We start from the raw sequence: 14,579 nt of genomic DNA, 5'->3' as shown, positions 1-14,579 counted from the left end.
TTATAATAATTAAATTATGTATTTGTAGAATTAGGATGCAAGTTGTAATATATTTTCATTATAAAACTCTCAATATAAAATAAAATAAAATTAATCATTTTAAGCAAAGTCATTTTATGATGAAATATACTATAATTAGATTCGCGCTCGATTATGTTTTAGCGAATGTTACCTTGAAGTGAGGGTGCAATGAAAAAACATTGAAACGAGGACGAAGCTTGAGATATCAAGTATGGCGAAACATAATATCAGTGAGTGTATTTCTTTTTCAACTTTAAGTGAGAGAGATAACGGATATGCCACGTATATAAAGGGGACTTTGAACATTGAATTAATTATCATTCCCTTAATGATAATGACGATAACAGTCGTTTTTTTATGATATCATAAAGCCCATAACACATGTGTCAGTAATCACAATACTATTTCTCGTGATTAAAGAGATACAAATTAATAAACTTATTAATGTGATTTTTTTGGTCGCAGTTTGTTTGTGCTCGCGTTATTTATCGCTTAATAAGCTCCCATAATTGTAAACGAATAATTAATAATTGCATGCCGCATAATTAATTATTATTTATGAACATACTGGTTACAGTATATCATATATCTGATATAAAAATCGTGAATTTTGCATTATTATACACGTTTCGAATATTTTTGAGTAATTTGTTGTTGATAAAATCGAATGTATAAGCTTCATTATATAATACATATTATCTTACATTTTAAATTATAAAATATATTATACGAAAAGTAATAAGTTGCATAGATAAATGAAAATAAAATAATATGCAAAGAAAAGAGAATTGACACAAATAATGGAAAGCCTTTATGGATTGTTTCTTTTTATTGCACAAAAATTTGAATAAAATCAAAAACTGAAAATGTCTAATTTATTATAAAGTTTATATTGAAATTTAGCCAACATTTACATTTAATCATATTTGAAGCAGTTTACATTAAAAGATAAGATTTTTTAACATTTTTTAAAATGATAAAATAATTCGTAGTAAATAACAATAATAAAAGTGGAAATAAAAAGATTAATTAATGAAAAGAATCAATTTCAGATGTTTGTTTTATTAATAATATAAATTATTAATAATTGTTTTTTAATTTTAAATAATTGTTTTTAAATTTTAACTAATTTTATAAGTAACTTTTCTCATTAGAAGTCTCTTGGTTCATTTTAATTAAAGATAAGAGTACTGTCAATGTGTAGTCGATCGACCACAGTAATCAAACATTTGCGAATGTTACACATATTTAGTTTATCTTGATTTAATCGAGAATTTGGTGGAATGTTTATTTGATTCTCCGAAAGTTATTGATGTAGTGATTGAGATAATATTATCAATTCAATAATATTAGTAATTATAGACCAATCTATGTTAATAACTATTAGCAAAATTAAATTTGTAAAATATATATATAATATATAATTTAAATAGAAGTTTATTACTTATAAATCTGTGTTTAAGTAATTTTATTACTTGTAAATATTTTTAAAGCATGGTATCGCAAGACAGAAACATGAAATAAAATGATAGAAAAATTTATTAAAAATACAAATTCATAATTTATTTGTTAGAAATTATAAGCTGGAATTAATTTTCAGTGTAATGCATATATAATACTAGATGATACTCAATATAATACACAAAGATACGTACCGTTTATTAGAAAGCGTGCAATCCGAAATATAGTTGCTCTGAAAATGTGTTGAATTGTGAAAATCATAATAATTCAGTCTGGAACGCTGAAATCCCCGACGGCTTAAGTTGAAATAAGAGGAACGACGAGGAAGAAATATAAATGTAAATATTAATACAGAGAGAGTTGGGCTACTATATGGGTCTTAAGAGCCGAGGGGAGACTTCCTCCACGAGCTTGCTTCCCTAGCCTCTTTCGTTCGCTCAAATATTTAATGGATTCGGATAGATCCACTCTTAGCTTTAGGTATATTCGTGTAACTTTCCTATGTGTGTAGATTGAGTTCGTGTGCCGTCCAATTTATATACGTGCACATACATTCGCTGTACGCTTGCGTGATTCTGCGCACGGAAGCTCAAACTGCATCCTCAGGAATTGGAGAATTGATTCATTTTTCTGCAATAAAATTATTTTTTTAATCAAGTAGAATGCGTTTTTCAACGATGAGTCAAATTATAAACCAAACAATATATGCGGTTATTAAAATGGAAGAATATTATATATTTAAAAATATCGTAGATGAAAAAATAAATAAAATATATTCTTAAGTTATATGTCAGTAAAACTTTATTAATGTATTGCTAAAAAAAAAAAGAAAAAATATAAGAAAGAAAAGAATACAGTTGGAGATGCAATTATATGAAACTTAAACACTTTTTTTCTGCGATTTATACTTTGATTTCTTCAATATAAAACAAGAATTCATAAATTATGATACGTTGATCTTGTGTAGTTTGACGATATTTCACGCGATATTTCATATGCAACATCTTTATGATCGTAGCTAAAGATATTTCATTTGTACATTGAACATCAATATCGACGCAATATCGATGAGCCATCAATATTAGATCACTTCGCAAACTCACGAAGCATCTGTTTGCGTGTAAGCTCGAAGGAAACGCGGTTCCACGAAGGAAAGAGCAAAGGATCGAACGAAAAACGGTCTTTAATTATTTGCGATTGGCTCGGGCGAGTCCCGCGGGTGTGTTCCGCCGAGAGTTCGACGGAGAGTTAATTAATCCCGCGGTATAATTAAAGCGCCGTTTTGTCGAGCATCGCGGAGGGCAGGATAGAAGGACGAACAGAGAATGGTCCGTTCTCTGGAAGTTAAACTCTACAAAGATCAAATTGTGAATCCGAGGCTGCGACCTGTCCAGGACTCGCCAGAGGGTGGAAAGGAAGTGGACTCTGCGACACGACAGGGTAGCCGGAGACCGATTTAATTAAATTCTAACGCTTTCGGAGAACGCGCACAAGTGAGCGACGTCGATCGCGCGCCGATACCTCCGACGTTTTTCCTCTCATAGGATCACTGCACGAGGAATTGGCGGTGATCCGAACGGAACGAGCGAAGTCGTTTGAAATTATTTCTTTCGTCGTTACGTTACCTCCGCGTTTTCGTGTGTCGGGCTAAAGCTCATCAGTGACGATATTGCGTTCTGACGAGGCGAGGACCTGGTGATACAGAACTAGTGGGAGTGGAAGGTGGAGGCCATTACGTTGGAATTTCATGACTCCAAGTGGATTGAAAGTTTTTGATGTTATTGGACGCCGAACGTCAATTTCGTCGTTGCGTCGAGTCGTGGCCGTTAATCGGTACTCTGTTGTCGTCACGTCAATAACGAGTTCGATAGAATTGCGAGCGACAAAGGTTTCTAGTATTATTTCGAAATTATATCGTGAATTCGATTCGTTTCACATTGCGGAACACGTCGTGAAAATGTTTGCTCTACGAAGAAATTCTATTCCCGATTTTTACTACGTTTACACGCCAAGCATTAATATAAAATGGATCACTGATTTTTACTTGTCCACATTATACAATCCTCGTGAATAAATCATCTTCACAAACGCGTATATTGTATCAGCTTAAAACTGAAATTCTCCCTTGTATTTAATATTTGATTTTTATACTTTGATATAATATTTGTTGTTATAAAAAATTGGTGATTTTCAGTAATATCTATAATAAAATTAAATATGAATTTAAATAATCAGTTATCCAAAATCCAAATAATTTATCAATTATTTAATAAATAAATTATTTAAAAATAAATTTATTTCAAACGAACGGACGTTTTGTGACAGTTATAAAATAAAGCATCTATTCTGTTATTCGCGCAAAAGTATTAAAATATTATGCATATTTAGAATAGCCGGTGTTTGCATAAAAGATTTATTGTTCATTCTCTGCCACGTGTTATGTCCCCAAAAATTCATTGATGACAAGAGTGTGACAAAGGCGAGTATATTGTAAAATATGCAAAATCCTTAGTCGAAGCGTTTCCATGGAGATATCACTATTTCCAACCACGAGGACTTAGTGACCGCAAATATTTACTAATTACGAAATGTTTGCCAAAGTTATATCTAGTGGTTATATCTAGTGGTTACTGTAGCATCGCGTTTGATCTCTTATTGGTGATTGCACGGATATGTCCAATGATTGTTTGAGTATCCTCTTGATATCCGAGTCGACTACGGCTCACCTTTGTGCGATTTTTCATTCAGACGCAATATATTCTGATAGTAGTAAAACCGGATAAACCGTTCGAAAAAGAGCACAAGTAATTTTTTATGCAATGCATATTCCCTCACTATTTTCGTAGCCTGAACTCCCCTGTCATTTCCGCGATGTTTATCCGGCTGATTATTTTCGACGACTTACATCTTACTATACCTTACACTGGGATTCACGATGCGTACATATGCACGTACACACTGTTTTTCTAGCAATCCGTCACACGTACGTGGATAATGTGTTCCGTTGTGATATAGGTATTGCCACATAGGCGCAAGCGCGACCGGACTCGTCGTCGAAAACGACGGACGTTCAGTCGCTCGGCGTTCAGTCGAGTACCGACGTCGTCGTCGACGACGTCGTCTCCTCCCTTGCGCCAGGACACCCACCCTAGTCTCGTCATCGCGCATCGCAGTGCCATGTGATCGTCTCGCCGTTCGAGAACGCGTTCGATCATGAAACGACTTATGATAGCACGCGCGCGAAGAAGATACTGAAAACACTGACATTTATTAAAATATTTGCTTTTTTGTACACCGGGATGGACGAAATTTTTTTCTGCAATGATTTTTTTTAATGATCACGAAGCGCGCTAAATCTTTGCGAGCGCAGTAATCGAGGGACTTGTATATCTTGTAGCGCGAGAAATGGCAGGGCACGTCCATGAATGGAACCACGTGCGAGCAGTTGATGCCAAAAGGAAGGATAGGATTTTCCTGCAATTTTTGACGACGCGGTGTTGAAGTTGAAACTAACTGATTAGGCAGGTGCGTGACACGTACGGAGTATGTAAGACAATGCGGTGGTGTGGTGGTCCTTGCGATCTCCTGCGGCGCAAGATTTTTGTCCTGCTTGTTCTGATCGGTTGCAGCGATGGCTATTTTAATATATTCATCAGCCATTCTCAGGTCATGAAGCTTTTAGGTATGTAGGATTGCTATTCAATGTTGACATAAAAGACATATAACATTGATAGGGAAAATTAATAGTTACCAGAATGAATTAAATATGCGTTGTGTTTGAAAGAATTTATTTTATTCTCTTTATTATTTATTTAAAATTTATCCTTTTTTATTTATTTAGAATTTATTTAAAATATAAATCTGTATAAAATGTATTTGAATGCATATAAAAAATGCATGCATATAAAAAAAAATAAAAATGTTTGTATACTTAATTTTTATATGTTATTCACGTATTTGATTCATATTCCTATTCAATTGCGTTCGTAAAATAACGTGAATTTTTTTCAATACAAATTTCCTAAACATAAATTTAGTAGTCTAAATCTTTAATTTTTTAAATATGTCTTGAAACTCTAAATGTAATAAAAAAGTTTATGCGTTTTATATTCGAATATCATACAAAATCCATTGAAGAGTCATTTAGTTTTATACTTTTCATTGCGATTTAATTAATTGATAAAAATGATTAAAATGATTAAACGATTAAAAAAAAAACCAATCTTTGCTATTTAAATTTACATATATTATAACAGAAATGATTTAAAATTGATTACGAGGAAGTTCACACTTTGACATTGAAACTGACATATTCATCCGACATCTATTACAGACTTTAATTTTATCTGATTTATTAATAGAACAATCTATTCTCTTCTTGCGAACAATCTTTTTCTTGTGACAGCATGTCAGCCCAACTCCGCGCAAGCGTTAGTTGCAAAAGCGTTAAAACGCTCTCCCATCCTCTGCCCCGCTTTACACTTTTTCCATTCAATCTAAACTCTCGCGTACATTTTCGCGTGGCGGTAAACATGAAAATTTCCTCTCCCGTAGCTCGTTAACAAGTCCCATTACAATTGTCGTCGTGTCGGACGCGGTATTTTCTGAAAATAAATGAAAGTTGGCGACCGCGTGAAAAAAAATTGACATTAGAGAAAATCTGCAAAACTAGACGATTATTATGTTGTCATAGATTTTGTGCGTGAAGTCGTAACCAACAATAAAAATCATTACAAATATATAATATGAATAAAAAAAGGGAGACAAAAAAGTGACATAGCCAGAAGGTTGTTAAGAGGATTAGCTTTAATGATAAAAAAATTAGACGTTTCTCGCGAAAATAATATATGCAAGATGTTAATCTTCCGCCAGCAACTGAAGTCTTTAAAGGCACTGACATTTTAATTATGAATTTTGGTAGATAAATTTAAATTTGTGAAAAAAAAGTAAAATACAATCCGATTTTTATAATACTGTGATAGAGAAATTCGTTGTTAAAGCTTTGACAAATATACCAACATTTTTTTTAGACTTTTTATATCCGGAATAAAATAATAAAAAATTCGTTATTTTTTTGAAGATTTCTATTGCTGACGGAATAATTCAAATTCGTGTTGCCAGCGGAAGGTTAAGAATAATATAAATCTCTGCATAATTAGCGTCTCATTTTTTAAATTTCTCTCCCTGTCTCTTTCTCTTTCTCTTTCTCTGCCTGAGATAAGTTAACTTTAATTTTAATTTTAACTTGTCTTTGTTGTTTCTTCTTTTTTTTCTTTTTCTTTTCTTGATTTTAATCCTCGTAATTCGCGGCTTTTCACCCATTGCTTGCTTTGTTACATTTTTTGATTTTTATTTTAATTTAGTTTCATATTTTATTTGTATTAGTATTATTTTTATTGTATTGTTCTGTTATTTGTGTATTTTTGTTCTTACATTTTTCTTTTATTTTTATATTTTTGGAAAGTTTATCCTAGAATAATAATAAACATTTTTATCTCTTTCTTTCTCTCTCTCTCTCTCTCTCTCTCTCTCTCTCAAGTTGCAAAAATTTTCTGACTTATTAAGACAAAGCGTTTCTTACATATCATAATGATTTTATCGTTATATATTACATATACAACGATTGACTATAAAAACAAGATTCTAAAAAAATATATAGAATATTAGATCTCCACATTTTCATTATACAAAAATTGATAACTTTTTTTGAAAACCTTAATTAATTAAAATAAATGGGACTGTATCTCCTCTTTTTATCTTGGAGCAAATAAAGATATGTATATGCATAACGTAAGCATAATAATGTTAATTAGCATCAGGATATTCTCTTCCCGCTTTTATATTTATAATTGCAAGCCAAGTGATTGTGTTATCCCTTGTACCTTATCTAATTCTGTCTCTTTAACGTTTGCATCGTTTTGCATCCCCAGTGCGCAATTAACGCGATTGTAACGCGTCGCGAGGGAAAACTTTTTCACGAGACTCGTCAAGGGTTTTAACAAACGCGGGCAGAAAAAACTTGGGGTCATGTACGGTATCGACGAGAAAGGGAAGGGGTGGTTGCACATTTTGTGGTGTCGCAAGCGAAGGCAAAATCGCAAAATGGTCGGCGAAAGAATGAATTAGCGTCGGGACCGATTGGCAAGAGTGTCATTTCAGCAATTTGCAGCATAAGCCACTCGTTTTAATGGTCGCCGACTATATACCGGAGGTTCATGTACCTAGGAGAGAAAGTCTCCGTTCCATCGATATCACTTTACGGTCTCGTGATTCATATCTGTGCACACGACGGCACTATACCATCGTGGATCAGGCGTTCTCCACTCGACGTCGGTCGATTGCGCGGAGGCGCAATGAGGATGGTCGGCTGGACGGATTGGTGGAGGGTTGGAGAAAAAAAGTAAAATCGCCATATTTACGAGCGGCCGGCGCGGCTCGTGACTCTTCGAAAATCGAGGCAATCCCGGTGGTCGCGACACTCCGAATGGCAGAGCGATCCGACACGTTCCGCTGGATGCGTGTATTGCAGCGGTATAGATTGCGCTACGGCACTTTCGTACATTTCACGTTAATCGCGAAATATGGCGCACCGGCGAGTATGCAAAAAAAAGAGAGAAAAGGACAGAAAATAGAAGTGAATTCGCTCGCGAACTGAAAGCGTCGGAAAGGTTTATCGCATTTTTTTTAAATTTAGTTAGTATCTGGCGCAGTCCATTTAGTGATAAATAATTATACATTTATTCTTCACAAGTAAGAGTAGATAGGAAATGTGATTATCGAAATGCAGTAAATAGATAGGAAATACGATGAATTCAAATCTCATAACATGTATATATCGATAGATCAGATTAATTCAAGTAACTTTGGTCTATCTTCGAAATATATAAATTTCGCCAGAATTACGAGCGGTGTAAGCATGTCTCTAAGATTAACTAAGAAGAGATAGTACGGATAAGAGAGTAAGAATTATTAAGATTAGAGACAAGTTGAATATATTAATTTATATGAAGTTTGAGACTACGGGAATGATCTAAATTTATCTTCTATTAATTTTACTGATGTCTCTTAGAGCGAAGGTAATTATTCTTTTTCTTCTTCGAAAGTGATTATTCTTTTTCTTTCAGAAAAATTTGTATAATAATGTTATTCCTCTTTCTCATCTTTTAAAAACTACGAAATTTTTATACATATCCGGTGCACTTAATGATAAGTAATTGCGCATTTCTCCTCTAAAAGTGAATATGAGAAGTGGTTTAATTATCAAAATGCAACAAATGGATGGGAAATATTTACGACGAATTTAAATTTCATAATACCAATAGAACGGATTAATTTGACATATCATGTAACTTCGATTCATCTTCGACGAAATATTATATAATTAAATTTTAATTACACACATATAAGTTTCGTTTAATTTCAGTTTCAGTTTAAAATGAACGCAATCTTTCATTTTATATATGTCTATTACTAATTCAAATAATTCTTATACTATCGCTTATAAAAGCGAAACAGTTGATAAAAGTTAATTGTTCCATCTTATAGTTTACGTAACATCGAGTATGATGCAAATTTAACAAAAAGGACGGTGGCTCCATTCCTTAAACGAGTCTATTTTTCAAGTGCCCCGAGCGACCGCGAATCTTTAGATACAGGGTAATCTTCGTCACATTTCGGATTCCGCCTTGGGGGGTGGAAAGCGGGAGGCCGATGGGAAAGTGAAAGGGTTGCTTCTGAGAGGAGGTAAGCGGTGGGGTAAGTTTCGTCGCCAGGGCTCTCGAAAGTCACTTAACTTAGATTGCACGAGCGAAATGACTTTACTTCCCCGGAAAACTTCGTTCCGTTGGAAAGGCATCTCCTCTGTGCAAGCACCAAAAAAGAAAGAGAGAAAGAAAAAAAAGGAACGAGGAATAAGGATAAAAAGAGGAAAACTGACAGAAGTGGAGAGAAAGAAAGGTGGCGTGTGTGCGCGAGAAAGGCGGTTTGAAGGTAGTGTGTTACGTAAGAGGGGAAGGGGTGGTGAAGGGACAGGGCAGCGAAGTAGAGAAAATACTCAGTGCCACCTTCGCATACACACACATACACACACATACACACACACGCGCGCGCGCGCGCGCGCACGCGCGCACACACGCACGCACACACACACGCACACACACACACACACACACACACACACATGTCCTCCTTTTGCGAGGACGAAGATACGAGTCGACTATTACCTGACACCTCCGTGCGGATTCAGCATTTACTTCCGCCGTCGAGTTCGGAACGTTTACACGGGGTTTGTTCTGATTGGGCAGGGGATTTCTCATGGTGTGATGAAAGACGCGGGATGAGCTTGCGCTTTGAAGTAATATCCTTATTCCTCGAATGGAGTTGTCTCTCGGCAACATGGATTTACTACCGAAATTGCTTCGCGCTAGTCAACTGGTCTTACGGCTTCAACGATGTAGAGTATCGAGTTTTCCTTCTCGACGATATTATCTCGAAGCAATATAATTTTACATAAATAGCATACATACATTTCTGTTTTTACTTTTTTTATATCTAATACTTTTATATCAATAATTTGCGTTTATTTGTATGATAAGGAAAATTAAATAAATGATAAGTCGGAAGATAATACAAGTGCATATGATTGATGACAATATGACAATATTAATCCTTGATTTTGACGTAAAAATATAATTTATGTAAAATAGGTATGATGTAAAATAGGTATTTTGTTTTGTTCAGAATGAAAATATTACAGATTTTCAGATGTATTAGACTGTCGTACGGATGTTCGTGTCTTTCTTGCGTACAGACTTTGGGAATCGTACGTTGCGCGTAATAAGTAGGAATTTTGAAATCGTTTCTAGAATTGATTTTTAATTTACTCTCGAACACATGCACACATACATGTACTCTCGTTGCAGTCGTCTCCGTATGTTTGTCCTGTCTGGACCACGAAACGCTCCGACAAACAACCGACAACGTGTTCATTGCCGTCGACTATCGGACTAGCTCGTGAAACGACCCTTGTCGATTCCCCTGGCTCCAGCCGTGTCGCTGGAAACGACACAGGAAAATCGATTATTCCGCAAGAACACCCATTAAAAAAAGTATTACGCGAAAAGATTATCGCGTACATTCATGGAGTATCTCGCACATTTCTTACACTCATGAACATTTTTTTAACGTTTTCGCTATTTTTTGCGCTAGTGCTTCAATTTACTATTTTATATTTTATTTACTATTTTATATTTTATTAGAGGATATTATTAGAGGATAAACTCGTTTAAATCGTGCCTAATCATCATATCTGTGCCTAACTCATATTATGATTATTTAATTTTGATTTAAAGATGTTTACAACGCTCTTGCCGATATAAAATATAAACAGCTACTAGTAATCGGTTAATCACTGTTTTCATTTTGTACTGCTAAGAGCATTGTGTAAACTTCATTAAATAAAAATTACATTCACAGTACGATTTAACCATAGATACAATTTAAGCAAATTTATCCTGTGCATTAGTAATTTTATACGAATTTTTAATAAACTTGAAATTGCTCTTCTATTTAAAGATAATTGAAAAAAAAGTTTATTGTGTATATAGAATCACATTTTTTTGGTGCAAAAGATTAAAAAAAATTATCCACGTACTCGGAGTAATAATGTGATGTGCAGAAGAAGGGATATATTCACCACGTATAATAAATCTAATTTTTTTATGCGATTTCGACGTTCAAATTCGAAGGAATTAGAGCATCCAATTTTCTCGTCCGTTGAACAAATTGCTTCTACTCTAGAACAATTCCTTTCACTTCTGGTTTCCTTCATCCCAGTTTATTTAATTATTGTAATGGTCACGAACAGTTCGTTACTAATTCCTTCCTTAGATGTACATTGTCTGGCATCATCTCGCAAAATTATTTATTTATTATGAAATATTACACTATTTTTGCCTCTCTTTTTCCCCGTTTTACAAGTATAATTATTTTGAATATTCACCGAAATAATTGATCCTCGCAGTCATTTGGGTTTAGCGAACTCATGGAGCTTAATACACTGGACAAGCTGTACATATATTATATATATTTTTTTTCTTAAAATATATATAAATATTTAAGGAAAAGTGAAAGCAAGATGCATATATAATACTGTCAAAAATTTCTAGCCAATGAGTAATTTTATTGAAATACTTATAATTAGATAAAGAATCTTTACAAGAGATGTAGTATCAAGTACTTAATTCATTTTAATATTTAAATATTGTGTTCTTAGTTGATTTTAACAAGAATCTTATAATTTATACTTATAATTTAAACTGAAAAACAGACAAAAATTATCAAAATTATATATTGATTAGAAACTTTTGGCAGTATTGTGTATATATACTGTATATATGTGTATATATATATATATATATATTGTATATATATATATTTGTAAAACAAACATTTAATAATTAAAGATATTTTAATTTTAAATCCAAATCTAGCGTTTTGTTTATTGAAAAATAAAATTTGAAACATATTTAAGTATTTAAAAAACAGAGACAAGAATAAAACATTTTAATATCTTAAAATTAAACACTTCTTTTTTAAGTGTACATATATATAAAATAAAATAATATATATAAATAAATATAAAAAGGAGGCCACTAGATGTGTTTAATACTTTATAGATAAAATAAAAGACCGAAAGAGTAGAAGTTGATTTTTTTATTTATATTTCTTAATTTAAAGAATTTCTTTCTCGAAAATTTCTGTATTTATATTTATATACGTAATATCAAATACACAAACATGGTGTCCAACCATATTAATTTCCTCGAGCGGGCGCTGGCTAGTGGCAAGGTGGAACAGCAACGTTAGCCTAAATTGCAGTAGTTTGCCGACGGGTAGATCCGACTATACGATAACGTAAACCGTCCATGGTTTATAGCCGCGTGAGCGAACCTCCCTAGGCTTGCACCCATATTCACGCATACTCGCACGATCTGCGATTGAACATGTAGCTCGCACGATCGCCGTGTGCGTTCGCCGTAGAAGCAAACCGTGTCTCTTCAGCCGCGCGTTACTGCAAAGCCCTTGATCCAGCGATAATAGATTAATTAATACGTCTTTCCTGTAATTGACGGCGTTTACGCCGGCGTGTTTCCGTCTTTTGTAAGTGCGACAAATTGTGAAAGGGTTTGAGTTGATAAGCACGTCGACGAGGATGGATGTGCCACCTCCACGGTGAAAAGTTTTCTTTCTTTTTTTAATTACTGATAACTTACATAAAGGATCAATATTTCAATTTTCAAAGAAAACAAAGCAGAATTAATTACTTTAAGTAGAAATTTTTACTTTAGCTCTTGATAGAAATATTGTCAAAGTATCATTTTTACAATGCAATAAAATGATTAAAAAATAATAGAGAAATAAGGAAGCATTGAGAAGAAGAAATATTAAATTTAATTGCAAATAACGTTATAAGGATTGCTACATTTTAGAGTGTATTTTGCTATAATTAACTTTTTCATAAATAATTTTGTCGAGTTTCAAGTGCACGCTTGCCAATCACCTGCGATTCCTGAGACAAGTTAGGAGATTTCTGTGAAATGCAATTGTTCTTCGAGAAACGGAGCCTTAGTGAGCTTTCTATGCGTGGTTTATTTGATCGAGTGTAAACGCCACATATACATCACAGTTAATTTGTCGGCTAGCAAGTATGCAGCTGATTTGCAATCCGATTCACGAGCGCGCTAACCGCCGCGTCTGGCTGGCCGGCCGGCTTACACAGGAAATTGATATGACCGTACAAACGCCAACGGTCGCGATATGCACGCTTCTCCATATCCACGATTTCGTACATATTTACACGCATCCCGCTCGTGTACCAGTAGACACGTATGATTTACGCAAACGCGCGAAGATGCACCGACGAAAATTTATCCTTCGACACGCTATTGATGTATAGCTAAAGTATATTGCTTTTTACATTTTATACTTTATGTACACCTTACATTATTATATATATATATATATATATATATATGTGTGTGTATGCCTTCCATATTGTATTTTACTAAAATAAGATAGAATATTTAATAACGAAAGAATACAATATTGAAACGTACCAGTTCTAGTTTCAAAGATGATCATAAGTTTTAGTTGATTTTGAAGGAATCTTATTTTAGAAATAGTCGTATAATTTTCATACGTAAGTGATAGAAAAGATTGAAATGTTGCATTAATAATTAAACAATTATTATTAAAATGTTCACATAATATAAATAAATTTGAATCTACATTTGAAATGGATATTTTAGTTTGTACTTTTACGTTCTTCTTCAAGTATTGCTTAAGTATAATAGATAAACGGTTGTATGCTTTCTACTTGTCATATTCCTATTTTCTATCCATGCATTCTGCGCCGCAACTATTAATCTTTTTTTTCGTCGGATGTTTCGTCGAAAGACTCCTATTGATTCGAGAACTCATCGTTTCGTACGTGACGTATGGTACGTGTCAAATGCATCGTGCACGCATCACGTACGAAGTGGTCTCATAGGATATTCGTAGGGATAGAGCAAATAGTATAGGTATAGAGGTGTTGGCTACACGTGTATTCGCCCTGGCACTTGCACATTAGTACCGTTTCGCCCATACGTCGATATCCGTGCATACATGGTTAAACATATTTGTACGTGCAGCTAGGGTCAAATCCGTTCGTATTAATTGGCAAACATTAAACTCGTTATGTGTATTCGACCCTTGTACACGTATAACGCGAGCGATGAAATGTTATTTCAAGCGGTGAAAACGCATCTGATAAAAAAAATACATTTCGTGTCTTTGAAATATCGATACTATTCCATTTATAATGCATCATTTTTTTAATATTTTTAAATATTTGATCCGACTTTTATCTCTAAATTCGCTCTCTAAATTGTATGTATCCAAATGTATTTAAATGTTTTTATTTTCTTTTTATTGTCTATTATAATTTACTTTAACGCAGAATGCTTTTTAATATTTTTATATCGCGCGTGCATATACATTATATATATATATATATATATATATATATATATAATAATAGTGTGTGTGTGTGTGTG

General features: G+C 33.7%; 1 protein-coding gene across 1 annotated transcript in view; it reads left to right on the top strand.

Annotated features, from left to right (window-relative positions):
* The first annotated feature begins 5,037 nt into the window (after window positions 1-5,037).
* Window positions 5,038-14,579, top strand: part of LOC105624833 (tyrosine-protein kinase Drl) — a 76,582-nt gene continuing 67,040 nt past the window's right edge. The window contains exon 1 of the mRNA XM_012206185.1: window positions 5,038-5,164. Coding sequence (XP_012061575.1) covers window positions 5,038-5,164 — 127 coding nt within the window. The remainder of the gene's footprint in view (window positions 5,165-14,579) is intronic.

This window comes from Atta cephalotes (assembly GCF_000143395.1).
Source record: "Atta cephalotes unplaced genomic scaffold scaffold00090, whole genome shotgun sequence".
In the NCBI taxonomy this organism is placed as follows: domain Eukaryota; kingdom Metazoa; phylum Arthropoda; class Insecta; order Hymenoptera; family Formicidae; genus Atta; species Atta cephalotes.
The sequence above is the reverse complement of the archived record's forward strand: the minus strand, read 5'-3'. Positions and strand labels throughout refer to the sequence as shown.